General features: G+C 52.1%; 1 protein-coding gene and 1 non-coding gene across 6 annotated transcripts in view; one reads left to right on the top strand and one right to left on the bottom strand.

The window, feature by feature from the left end:
• Positions 1-4,952: 4,952 nt before the first annotated feature.
• Positions 4,953-5,024, bottom strand: TRNAG-UCC. Its single transcript has one exon. It is a non-coding gene; the product is annotated as a tRNA-Gly (tRNA).
• A 244-nt stretch (positions 5,025-5,268) lies between these two features.
• DPP9 (dipeptidyl peptidase 9) overlaps positions 5,269-12,193 on the top strand; it is a 38,991-nt gene continuing 32,066 nt past the window's right edge. For 3 of the 5 annotated variants that reach the window (XM_036313120.1, XM_036313119.1, XM_036313121.1), the window contains exons 1-3: positions 5,269-5,434; positions 6,335-6,385; positions 8,561-8,651. In XM_036313120.1, coding sequence (XP_036169013.1) covers positions 8,593-8,651 — 59 coding nt within the window. In that variant the 5' untranslated portion in view covers positions 5,269-5,434; positions 6,335-6,385; positions 8,561-8,592. Of the gene's footprint in view, positions 5,435-6,334; positions 6,386-6,712; positions 6,732-8,560; positions 8,652-12,193 lie in introns of those variants that run through there. The other 2 variants (XM_036313118.1, XM_036313122.1) reach the window with 2 other exon arrangements.

The raw sequence follows: 12,193 nt of genomic DNA, 5'->3' as shown, positions 1-12,193 counted from the left end.
TCCCCAGGTTCGATTTCAGTCAAGGGCACATGCCCGGGGTTGTGGGCTCGATCCCGGGTAGGGGGCATGCAAGAAGCAGCCAGTCAATGATTCTCTCTCATCATTTATGTTTCTATCTCTCTTTCCCTCTCCCTCTCTAAAAGCAATAAAAATATATTTTTAAACAGTGTGGGGGAGCGGGGGAAGGAAGATGCTGATAGCATCTGCACCATGGGGTTGTTAGGAGGACTCAATGAGCTAAAAACGTGACATTTTCTTAGAACAGCCCCAGCATGCATTTCTAGTGTTTCATGCATGTTATTCTCAGACACATACAGGGAGCTGAAGCAGCGAACCTCTGAGAAGCTCCCCAGGCTGGAGTCATTAAAAGTCTATGCACTGACCTTCTTTCCTTCCTCTTTCCTCTTTCTCCCTCCAATGTTTGCTGAAGGCCCCTAGATTGGCTTGACACCTGCTAGGAAAGGCCAGCACCCCCGCCTGCTTGGGGACAGACACTTCTGCAAACGCCGAGATGTGTGTTGGGGGAGGGAAGTGTCTGACTTTGAGATACTGAGGTCTGGGCTCAGAGTGGAGATGGAGGGAAGATGGAGTGGGCAGCAGAGCCGGGTTAGGGTTGGGGGGTGGGGGGCATTGGGCCATGCTCTGCCAGCCGTGCTCCTGCTGACACCTAGTGGCAAGACAGAGTTATCATCGTTTTCATCCAAGCTACCTCTCTGAGTGTAGCCTCCACCAGAATATCTAACTGACTGCATGAGCCACCACCCTATGTCCATCTTTGGGCTCTCGTGAATCATGCTGCCGTGAATTCTGTGGGAAAGTTTTTGTGGGGATGTATGCCTTCTATTTTCTTGGGTAGATAGGAGTGGACTTTCTGGGTCAGATGTCATTCCACATGTAACCTTTTGAGGAATCGCAGACTGTTTTGTTTTGATATTTTGTTTTGTTTTATTTTGGTTAATCCTCACCCGAAGATATTTTCCCATTGATTTTTAGGGAGAGTGGAAAAGAGAGGGAAAGACACAGAGAAACATAGAGACACATTGACTGGTTGCTCCCTGCACGAGCCCTGACCAGGGCCGGGGCTGGGGAGGAGACTGCGACCGAGATATGTGCCCTTGACCGGAAATAAACCCAGGACCCTTCAGTGCTGGGGTCCAACCCCAGCAGGTCCAGGGGTCCCCAAAGGTGTGGACGGAGTGGGCAAAGAAGGAATGACACGGAGACAGCGTTCAGTTGATCAGCAGCCTAGCCAGGATCTCTAGCCAGGATCTCCAGCCAAGTTCTGTTCAGGATCTCCAGCGAAGTTCTGGTTAGGATCTCCAGCCAGGTTCTGTGTCCATGTTCTTTTGCTAGGTTCTCCAGCCAGGTTCAGTCACCAGGTTCTAGTCAGGTTCTCTTGCCATGTTCTATCCAGGTTCTGTAGCCAGGTTCTGTCTCTAAGTTCTGTGGCCAGGTTCTGTCCAGGATCTTTTGCCATGTTCTCTCCAGCGAAGTTCTCCTGTCTCTAGGTTCTGTGTCCTGTTGTCTTGTTACACCTGTATTTATACCAGTTGATTCCAATCCTATCAATCTCTATTCCAAAGGTTAGGGCGTTTCTTATCTCCATTCCAGGGAGTAAAGATTATGTAGCTTAAGCGTGATTGTTCGTAGTTAAAGTGATTACCCGCCTGGCACTTAGTTAAGGGGTTTTATTCCCTCCCTAACTTCAGGGGAAAATCCCTACCTGGGGAAACAACCTTTCTCAGAGATGTGACCTTGGTTAAAACACATAGTGCCAAGAAGATGAGCAAACATATTAAGAACAGTATGCCATATATGCCAGGTCCCTTGAAACAGCAAGGATGGACCGGCACCCGGCACTTCAGTTCACAGGCCAATGCGCTATCCACTGAGCAAAACCAGCCAGGACCCGCAGACTGTTTTTTACAACAGTTGCACCATCCTACATTCCTACCAGCCATGCATGACGGTTCCAGTTTCTCCACATCCTCGTCAAAACTTATTGTCTGTCTTCTTTTTTTTAAAAAAAATATGTTTTTATTGATTTCAGAGCGGAAGGGAGAGAGAGATAGAAACATCAATGATGAGAGAATCCTTGATTGGCTGCCTTCTGCATAACCTCCACTGGGGACCGAGCCTGCAACCTGGACATGGAACCGTGACTTCCTGGTTCATAGGTTGATGCTCAACCACTGAGCCACCATGGGCCTGGCTTGTCTGTTTTTTGTTTTGTTAATCCTCACCCTTTTCCATTGATTTTTAGGGAGAGTGGAAGAGAGAGGGAAAGTCAGAGAGAAATATCAATGTGAGAGAAACACATAGATTGGTTGCCTCCTGCACGAGCCCCAACTAGGGCCTGGGCCGGGGAGGAGCCTGCAACCAAGGTACGTGCCCTTGCCCGGAATCGAACCTGGGACCCTTTGGTCCGCTGGCCGACACTCTATCTACTGAGCCCAACCAGCCAGGGCTCGGGCTGTCTTCTTGATTCTAGTTATCCCGGTGGGTATGAAGGGGTAAGTCTGGTCAATATTAGGTTCTAAATACAGTAACCCTCAGAACAGTCCCCTCATCACCAGTCCCAGCCTGCACTGCTGCCCTTCCCGCCCCCTCTACACTCCACTCCCAAGTTCACAAAGTAGATGGTTAGTAAATACCTGTTCAATGAACAAATGGATAGATGGGTGGATGGACAGATGGAATATTATTTTAGCTGTTATTAATAATGTTACAGAAGGATGTTTAAGGAGGAGGGAAGTTGTGGTCGGCAGAATAATGCCACTTCCCCAAATCCACATCCTAATCTCCAGAACCTGTGACTATGCCTCCTTATATGGAAAAAAAGACCTTTGCAGATGGGATTAGGTTTAGGATCTTGAGATGGGGAAAATTATTTTACATTATCTGGGTGGGCCTAATGTAATCACAGGGGTCCTTCTAGAGCAGTGGTTCTCAACCTTCCTAATGCTGCAACCCTTTAATACAGTTCCTCATGCTGTGGTGACCCCCAACCATAAAATTATTTTCGTTGCTACTTCATAACTATAATTTTGCTACTGTTATGAATCGTAATGTAAATATCTGATATGCAGGATGTATTTTCATTGTTACAAATTGAACATAATTAAAGCATAGTGATTAACCACAAAAACAATATGTAATTATATATGTGTTTTCCAATGGTCTTAGGCGACCCCTGTGAAAGGGTCATTCGACCCCCAAAGGGGTCGCGACCCACAGGTTGAGAACCGCTGTTCTAGAGGAAGGCAAGAGAGTCAAAATCAAAGAATGAGATGTGACAATATGACCAGACATTGGAAAGGTGCAGGACCATGAACCAGGAATGCAGTGGCCTCTTGAAGCCAGAAAAGGTGGGACCAGACTCTCCCCGGGAGCCTCCAGGAGGAGCCAGCCCTGCCCACACCTGGTTTGTAACCTCTAAGACCAATATTTGGATTTCCGACCTCCAGAACTGTAAGGTAACTAACTTGTGTTGTTTCCAGCCAGTGTTCCTGGTAAATTGCCACAGCAGCAGTAGGCAATGAATACAGAAGTATTAGCATATATTCCTCTGTGACTGCCCTGCTGGGTCGTATTGGGCTCTGAGACAAAAGGGGAAATGTGTGCCTCTCAATATATGTTTTATGTAATTTTTAATTCGCTCCCAGAAGTAGATTTTGAACATGTTATAAAGTGTTAGCTTCCATTAAACACAGGAAAGTAAAATTATAATAAGTTCTTAACATGGTGCATTTCAATATACCTACTTTTAAGTTTCAATATATTTTTAATAATGTTCTGGGGAGAAATAGCCATTAATATACATAAAAAGAGGTATAAGAGCCACACATTTTTGCACTGATTTCAGGCTCCAATATATGGCTTAGCAAGGCATTGCCAACACCTGCCTTGATGAAAACTTGATATTTTATTCATTATGGAGTTATTTTGCCATTCATTTGATATTTTATAATAGTGCATTGAAATATTTATCTCAATTGAGTTTTTTGGAGCCCCCTTAATTTTTGCACCTAAGGCCAGGTGTCTTACTCTCCTCACCCTAATTCTGGCCCTGCGGGGGGAAGGGAGGGCGGAAAGATTTTACAGCAGTTTCACCTTAAATTCTTGCCATAACCTCCCCCCTCCCCTCTACTATCTTAAAAAAGAAAATGCAAACAAGTTAGCTCTGGGTTATGAGATGAAAAGTCACTTTAATTAGCTTCTTTCTATGTCTAACTTTTTTTTTTTTTCCTTCAAAATTTCCTGAAGGTAGTGTGTAGACAATAAAAGTACTTTACAGAAAGTTCTTGTAGAAAGTGGTTTGGGCTGAAGCAACATTGTAACCATCTGTAAACACTTAGGTGATATTTTCAATAAAGATTCTACGAGACGAACATTGGTTTCAGCATGGGTTTATGAGCAATTTTTGTCTTTGTTTTAATGGGCCGTGTGTTGACGATAAACTAATAAAGGTGTGTTTATTGGATGTGTTCCTCCTCCCAGCTTCCATTGCATCAGGCAAGAATAATGAGTATTTAGGAAAAGCGGAAATCATCTCCGACGACCGCAGCCAAGTGATAACAGTATTCATTTCAGAAACTATAATGTAACAATTTTTGTAACATCGGCTCTGAATAATAATCATAAAAGGTCTTGCCCCCGGTGGTTTCCGTATTGTAACTGTTACCACGTTCGCCTCACACGCGAAAGGTCTCCTCCCAGGCGGAAACACGCTAATTTTGTTTCTTTATTACAGAATTTTAAAATTTACTTCAAAGTAACTTCATGGAAATTCTGGTTCAGTGGGGTTTTTTTCTTCTGTATCCCTGTCTTTTTAGAAATGACAGTAGGATTCTAAAAATTACTTCAAAGTCATTGACATTCTAGCTCGATTATTTTACCAAAAAACTTTAGATGGAGAGGAAAGGGAAAAAGAAAAAGCTGATGAACTGGCGTGCGTTGGCCGGGAATCGAACCCGGGTCAACTGCTTGGAAGGCAGCTATGCTAACCACTATACCACCAACGCCCCGGCGAACCAGCCTTCTCCCAGGTCTTTAATGGAAAACACATTGGATTGGCTGGGCGATACCAAATAATGGGATGCCTCTCCCACGCGTCCCTCCGCGCCTCGGAGGACACCGCCCTCGGATGTTCCACGCCGCCGTCCGCCCAGCCGCGCCGCACGTCCCCCCAGCGCCGCGGAAGCCTGGGTGCCGGCGCCGCCCGTGGCCAATCCCGGGCCGCCGCCTGGGCCGCTCGACTTCCGGGTCAAAGGGTCCCGCGCCTCGGAGTCCCCCGTGCTCGCCGCCTCCGCTGTCCCCCGCGCCCGCCACTTCCGGGGCCGCAGTCCCGGGCCTGGAGCCGCGAGTCTGAGGCGCTCCGGCCCCGGGACGACCCGGCCAGCCCGGCCGCCGCCCGCGCCGGCCCCGAGCCCTGGTGAGCAGCGCCCCGCGCCCCATCCCGCTCGGCCGCGACCCCGAATCGCCGTGACCGGCCCGTACCCTCCGCCCCCGCCTCCCTGCCCCCGCCCCGCCGCGGACCGCACTCTGGGTCTCTCCAGCCCCTGGTCGGTTTCCTCCCCGCTCCGGCCTCTCCTTCCCCTTCATCCCCGCCCGCCCCCTCCTCGGCTGGGCCCCCTCTCAGCCTCTGCCTGGCCGGCCGCCTCCCCACCCACCGGCGCTGCACGCCACCTGGCTCGGGCCCCTTCCGCGGGGCCGCACCCGAGCGCGGCTGCTTTCCTCGCAGGCTCTGGAGTCCCCACTTTCCCCGGCTCCCATGCACATGCGGGGTGGAGGCCACCTCCCTGCCCCGCGCCGGGCCCTCCGCTTCCACATCCCCGCGGGGTCCAGCCCTCTTCTCAGCTCCCCCATCTCCATCCCCCTCCCCATCCCCATCCCCATCCCTATCCCCATCCCCATCCCCATCCCTATCCCCGTCCCCGTCCGGCCGCCCACCTTCCTCCCACCCCGTCTCAGACCGGCCCGGACACTTCCCCACCTCGATGCTGCCACGGAGCCCTCCCTTTTGCCACCACCCCTGTCACCCCTCCCTTCCCCCTCCGTGAGGAAGTCCCTGGTCTCCATAAAAAAAAAACACACAAACTAAAAAAACAACCCTGCTTTCGAGGAGCTGGGACTAGAGCCCAGATGTGCGCTGTGGTCGCCAATCCCTGTGTCCCTGGCAGAGCCCTGGGGGACTGGGCCCTGGGAGGACTTGCCTCCTAGGCGTGGTCCAGGGCCAGGGGCTGGGAGAATTGGGCCGGCAATCCGGACTCCCCAGGGGTTGGTCAGTCCCTCCGTTAACCCACTGTGTTCAGGACACATTCGCTCTCTCAAGGTCTGTGTCCCGCACCCGAAGCTGGAATGGAGGCTTTCTGGACCCTTTAAGGTCAGTTGTGCGGAGGTGGGGCGGCCAGGCCGGCTGGGTGTGGGCTGGTGGGATCCATCTGCCTGGTCCAGGACACAGAAGCTGGCAGGAAGTGGGTTTCTACAGCCCTGGAGTCGGCCACCGCCCGCAGGGCCAGCCGGCTGGGACCCAGGCCAGTAGCTGCAGTTTTGTGTGCTTTTGCTGGAGGCTTTTCTTTGCGTCCAGCATCCCCTTCCAGCTGCCCCACCCCCACCCGGATGTACCCCCTGCAAGACCAGGGATGAGAAAGTGGAGAGTGCTGATTCCAGCCGAATTTGACAGAGGTGTGGCTGCAGCCTCCCACACCTAACACAGTGCCTGGTTTTTGGTCAGTGAATGGGGGGAATTCAGTCCAGTTCTCCCCTAGGTGTGATTTTAAATAACTTGCTTAGTCAGCAGTATTAGCCGTCATGTAGTTTCTGCTCTGCCAGGCCTTTCCCTGTGCAATCTCATGTAATCCTCACAGTAGCCCCACTGCAGTCCCATTTTATCGCTGGGGAAACTGGGGCCCAGAGAAGTTAAGTGACTTCCCCAAGGTCACACAGCCTGGCCGTGGCAGAGCCAGGATTTGGACCCAGACCTTTCTGATGCCCAGAAACCAGTGCTTCTTGTGGCGACATGTTGCTTTCCCTCTCCTCCATGATCCCTGTCCTGCTTTTTCTTTAAGCATCTGGGCACCTGCCTGTTGTCCTGGGACCTGGCTTGAGAAGTTTATTGGGTGCCAGCCAAACCAGAGGTCCCTTCGGCTTTAGACAGTGTTCAAGGGAGGGCAGTGACAAGTTCACTCAACCACAGTGTTTATTGAGTGCTTCCTCTGTGCTCGGCATGGCTCCGGGCTCAGGACACACCAGGGACAGGACAGCTGCCCTGCCCTCGTGGAGCGGGCATCCCATAAGGAGTGCTCACTCACTCAGCAGGGGTTCAGAGCCTCAGAACTAGTGATATTTGGGGCCAGGTCATTCTTTGTGGGTGGAGGGAGAGGGCCATCCTGTGCATCGTGGAATTGTGTCTCCACCAATCAGATTGCTAGTAGCATGCCTTCCAGCTGTGACAACCAAAAGTGTCCCCCAGGGGCCAGAATTGGCCCGGGTTAGACACCCTGGATTAGGGGATTCCATTCACCCCTCCCCCCAGGAGATACTGCTGCGTTCTCTAGTCATTGGATTTGCTGGGATCCTAGGATGCTGCACACATTTAAATACCTGAACAGGGAGAGAGAAAGTGACTCACACCCACTGGGGGTCCTTCTGGTTTATACCATCAGGGATTTTATTCTGGTGTCTACTGTGAGCTTAAGGATCCAACTCAAACTTTTCCCCCAAATAATGAATGCGGAGTTTCCCCCTCAGCCCTGCTGACCCTGGGCGCGAAGCATTCTCTGTTGTGGGGACAGTCCTGGGCATGGCAGGGTGTTGAGTCTCATTCCTGACCTTCACCCACTTGATACCAGTAGCACCCCCACCCCCATCAATGGTGACAATCAAAAAACATCTCCAGACACCACCAAGGGTCCCCTTTGTGAACCACTGTCCTAGAGCAAGTGCTGTGCAGAAAGACCAGGTGTTGTGATACGGGTGACAAGTTAGCAACTTTGGACTCAGTGCCAGGAAAGACCTCTGAAAAGGTGATATTGGGACCCAAAGGATAAGAGCAAGCAGGTCATACAAAAAGGAGAGACAGGGTATCCCAGGCAGAGGGACTGGCAAGTGCACAGGGCCTGGAGTGGGAATGGGAGTGGTGTGTTTAGGGAAGAGTAAGGCCAATGTGCCGGAGATCATGGTCAAGGGCAGGGGAGCCAGGGAGGTCAGGAGGGCCGTCGGGGGGCATCCACAGTGGGGAATTTGGCTTTATTCCATTTCTGGCCAGTGTGTGGGTGGGGTTCTTGGAGCCATTTGATACTCTCCTCTTCTCAGGGACTTCTCACCTTGGGAGAGCTGCTAGGCAAAGAGATGCTGGGTTCTGGCAGATGTCAGGCGCCCTCTCGAATTTCAGGCCAGGGCCTAAACCACCTACCGCATCAGAACGGCCTTGGCCTTGAGTGTTCCCCAGGGGAATGGAGGGCTGCCTGAGGAAGGGAGAAGCGGGAGAGGAAGGGGAGAGCTTGCACCCCTGGAGTGCCTGCTGGGAGTTGCAGCCCTGTGGTCTCTCCCTTTGCAGGCTCCCCCACCTTCCTGATCAGCCAGTGGTTAATGCGGACGGTTAAGAAGCTACGCCTGGACAACAACTCAAACACAGGAAGTTGGAGGAGGTGAGGCGCATGGCTTTGGGAGCTCTGATTGCCGGGGATGTTGCAGAGTCTTAGGTCTGGGAAGATGCCTTTGCACCCTGTCCCCCCTACATTTCTGCATTTTTCTAAGGTGAAGTTCTGGCTATTTTGTGTGAGGAGGCAGTGTGGGCTAGTGCAGGGTTTCTCAGCCCTGGCACTGCTGGTGTTGGGGCCAGATCACTCTCTGTGAGGCTGTCCTGGGCAGTGTGGGTTGTTGAACAGCATTCCTGGCCCCCACCCACTTGATGTCAGGAACACCCCCAGTCAGGACAATCACACAAGTCCCCAGAGATTGCCCAGTGTCCCCTGGGGACGGGATCAGCCCTAGTTGAGCACTGCTGGCCTGGTGGTTAGGATGTGAGCTTTGATTCCAACAGACTTGGGCTCCCCTCCCCTGGACTGACATTGATCAGGCCATTTGACCTCTCTGAGCCCACTTTGCAGGCTCTCAGATGGAGCTGAGCCTGAAACTCACCTCCCAAGCTTACAGTGAGGACTAAAGGTCATTACACACACAAGATTCGTGAGTCTGGTAAATTCCACGTGTGGGGCCTGGCGTGAATTGAAGAAACTGTAGGAATTTCTTGGCCAGTTGACCTATGTCAGTCAGTTTTCTAACAGTCTCAGGCTCATTTGCTTGTGGGGAGGCAGGAAGGTATCAAAGATGATGCTGGAAGATGCTAAACATGGTGATTGGTTCCCAAAACGCAGGCTCTGAGAACATGCAGCCCCCATGTCTGACGGTGAGCGTGTCAGGTATCAGTTAGTGATGGGAACCCATGTCTCTTCTCGTGTGCCTTAGGTCCCTGTGGGCACAGGCTGGACTGCAAACTGACTCTGTGTAAGGCTGGTCCTAAAAGCTGGGGGCCTGCGTGGTGCTGGGCAGAGAGGAGCCTGCTGCTTCCTGGGAACCCCCAGCTTCAGGGATGTAGGGAGTGACCTGAACGCCACTTCCCCTGCCCCCGGCTCCTGACCTACCCTGCCCAGCACCCACCTCCCTTCCTGCCTTATCTGTGGTTGGCCTGAACTTGCCCGGAGCTCAGGATCCACAATTGCTTCTTGCCTTCCACTTGCTTCCCTCATCACAGGCCTCACTCGGGTCTCTGGTTGATGCGGGTGGTGGCCCAGCTCCTGGAGCACCTGCTCAGGCCGAGATCATAGAGCTCCCGTCAGGCCTTGGCAGTGGCTGAGCCGGAGGTCCTGCACTGTGTGCTGGTGGCGTCACAGGCTGTGAAGGCGCCCTACCAATTGGCAGAAAGAAAGTGGAGGTGGACATGGCCTAAGAGGATTCAGTCCACTTTCATTTCCCAGCTGTGTAAACTCTTGACTCAAGAAGGCCAGCACAGGCTGGTGCTGGAGGGGAAGGGCGGCACAGACTTGCTTCACCGGGGCCCCATTTCGTCCACCTGTCCCTCTTCCCCAGCCTCTTCCTGCAGTCAGGGCTTTGCCTCTGGGGAGAAGAGGCGAGTGGAGAGCCTGACTTAGCACCAAGCCTTCGCCTGTCCGGGAGCTCGGGCTGCCCCACTGCATCTACGAAGATTCTTAGAAGTTTCTCCGATGTTTCATTTCATTTCTCATCTCCTGGATCGCATTTTCGCTCCCTGGACTCTCTGTAGCGATTGGAGGCAAGATCTTTTTTATCACTCTTTGCTGTGGAGATAAGCCATGTGACTTTGTGAGTGCTTTCTCCAGGCTCTTTGCTTCTGGGGTTCCCTTTAGGGACCCTGGAGGTCACGGTCTGTCTCTCTGCTGTGAACAAGGCTTGAGTTGTGGTAGCAGGGTCTGGGAGGGCTGGGTGGTGAGAGGAGTTCCCCTGGCTTGGTTTTCTGGGCTGGTTGCTGGCGGTGCTTGGGTCCGTGTGGGTTCTGGAGTGCTCAGCCGGTCCCACTCATCACCCCTCAGTGAGTCTCCCACCATCTCTGGGTTCGGTTTGTTTGACCCGAGGGCCCTGAAGGCTCTGCTGGCCTGCGGTCGAGGAGGAGCTGAACTGACTGCTCCTTCTGACTAAGGGCAGGACACCCAGCTCATTGCGCTCATTTTGATGGCCTCGTGAGATGGCCTGGCTCTTACAACTGGGTCACCATGTTTGTATTTAGATTTCTCTAAAGCAAATATTTGCCTGGCCAGTCCAGTCTGGTCAAGAAGTGTGCTCAGCAGCGTGGGTGGGAGAGGGAGGGCGGGGGCCTCTGCACGGCCACAGCTGCTCTGGAGGGGAATGGCCTCGGAGGGGGGGTGAGCACATGCACGCTCTCACCGCGTTCTCACGGTCCCGGGCAGTACCTGCCTGCTTCTCTGAGCGCCTCTGGTGAGGCACAAGTTTTCCCTGCTGGCCAGCAAGCTGATGGCACAGGTAATGAGGTTTGGCAATTAATTCTCTGCTCAGGCTTCTGTCCATGGGCCAGTGGTCTTCCATGGCTCTCTGTGGAATGCCCGCTGTGCCAGGGGCCACGTGAGGTTCTGGGGACACCTCCATGAATAGGACAGACACGGGGGGGGGACGGGGGCAGGCGATTGACAGACCACCATTGTGACGCATTCTCTGCGGGTGGCATGTGGAAGATTAATGGAGAGACCAGTTTTGGTATAGGTCAGTGATGGCGAACCTATGTCACGCGTGTCAGTGGTGACATGCGAACTCATTTTTTTGGTTGATTTTTCTTTGTTAAATGGCATTTAAATACATAAAATAAATATCAAAAATGTAAGTCTTTGTTTTACTATGGTTGCAAATATCAAAAAATTTCTATATGTGACACGGCACCAGAGTTAAGTTAGGGTTTTTCAAAATGCTGACACGCCGAGCTCAAAAGGTTCGCCATCACTGGTATAGATGGTCATAGAAAGTTTCTAAGGACCTGACATATTTAAGCTGAGATCTGATTTGCTGTTACTTCAGCAAAGAGAGGAGTTAAAAAAGTGTTCCAGCCGAAACCGGTTTGGCTCAGTGGATAGAGCGTCGGCCTGCAGACTGAAAGGTCCCAGGTTCGATTCCGGTCAAGGGCATGTACCTGGGCTGCGAGCACATCCCCAGTGGGAGATGTGCAGGAGGCAGCTGATCGATGTTTCTCTCTCATCGATGTTTCTAACTCTCTATCCCTCTCCCTTCCTCTCTGTAAAAAATCAATAAAATATATTTAAAAAAAAAAAAAAAAAGTGTTCCAGGCAGAAGGACCAGCGTGAGCAAAGGCCCTGGAGTGGGAAGGAGTCTGGGCTGTTTGAGGAGCTGAGAGAAGGCCAGTTTGTCTGGGGCATAGTGATGGCAGGGAATGAGGTTCGAGAGTGGCCGAGGCCGAGGACAGAGCTCTGAAGGCCAATATGAGGACTGGTTTTCACTGAAGGGAAAACCCCCAAGAAAGAGTTTTGAGTTGATAGACAGTTACCATCATTCAGCTGAGAGGTGACAGTGGCTTGGATCTTAGCCGGCACGGTGTTGGAGAGAAGTGTAACAATTTAAGAAATATTTAGGGGACCGGGAAGGCTGCACAGGGTGGGGCTTGGCAGGGGGAATTGGAGTGTCTGACAAG

Source organism: Myotis myotis, unplaced genomic scaffold (assembly GCF_014108235.1).
Source record: "Myotis myotis isolate mMyoMyo1 unplaced genomic scaffold, mMyoMyo1.p scaffold_m19_p_6, whole genome shotgun sequence".
NCBI classification, from domain to species: domain Eukaryota; kingdom Metazoa; phylum Chordata; class Mammalia; order Chiroptera; family Vespertilionidae; genus Myotis; species Myotis myotis.
This window is presented reverse-complemented; position numbering and strand designations above follow the sequence as displayed.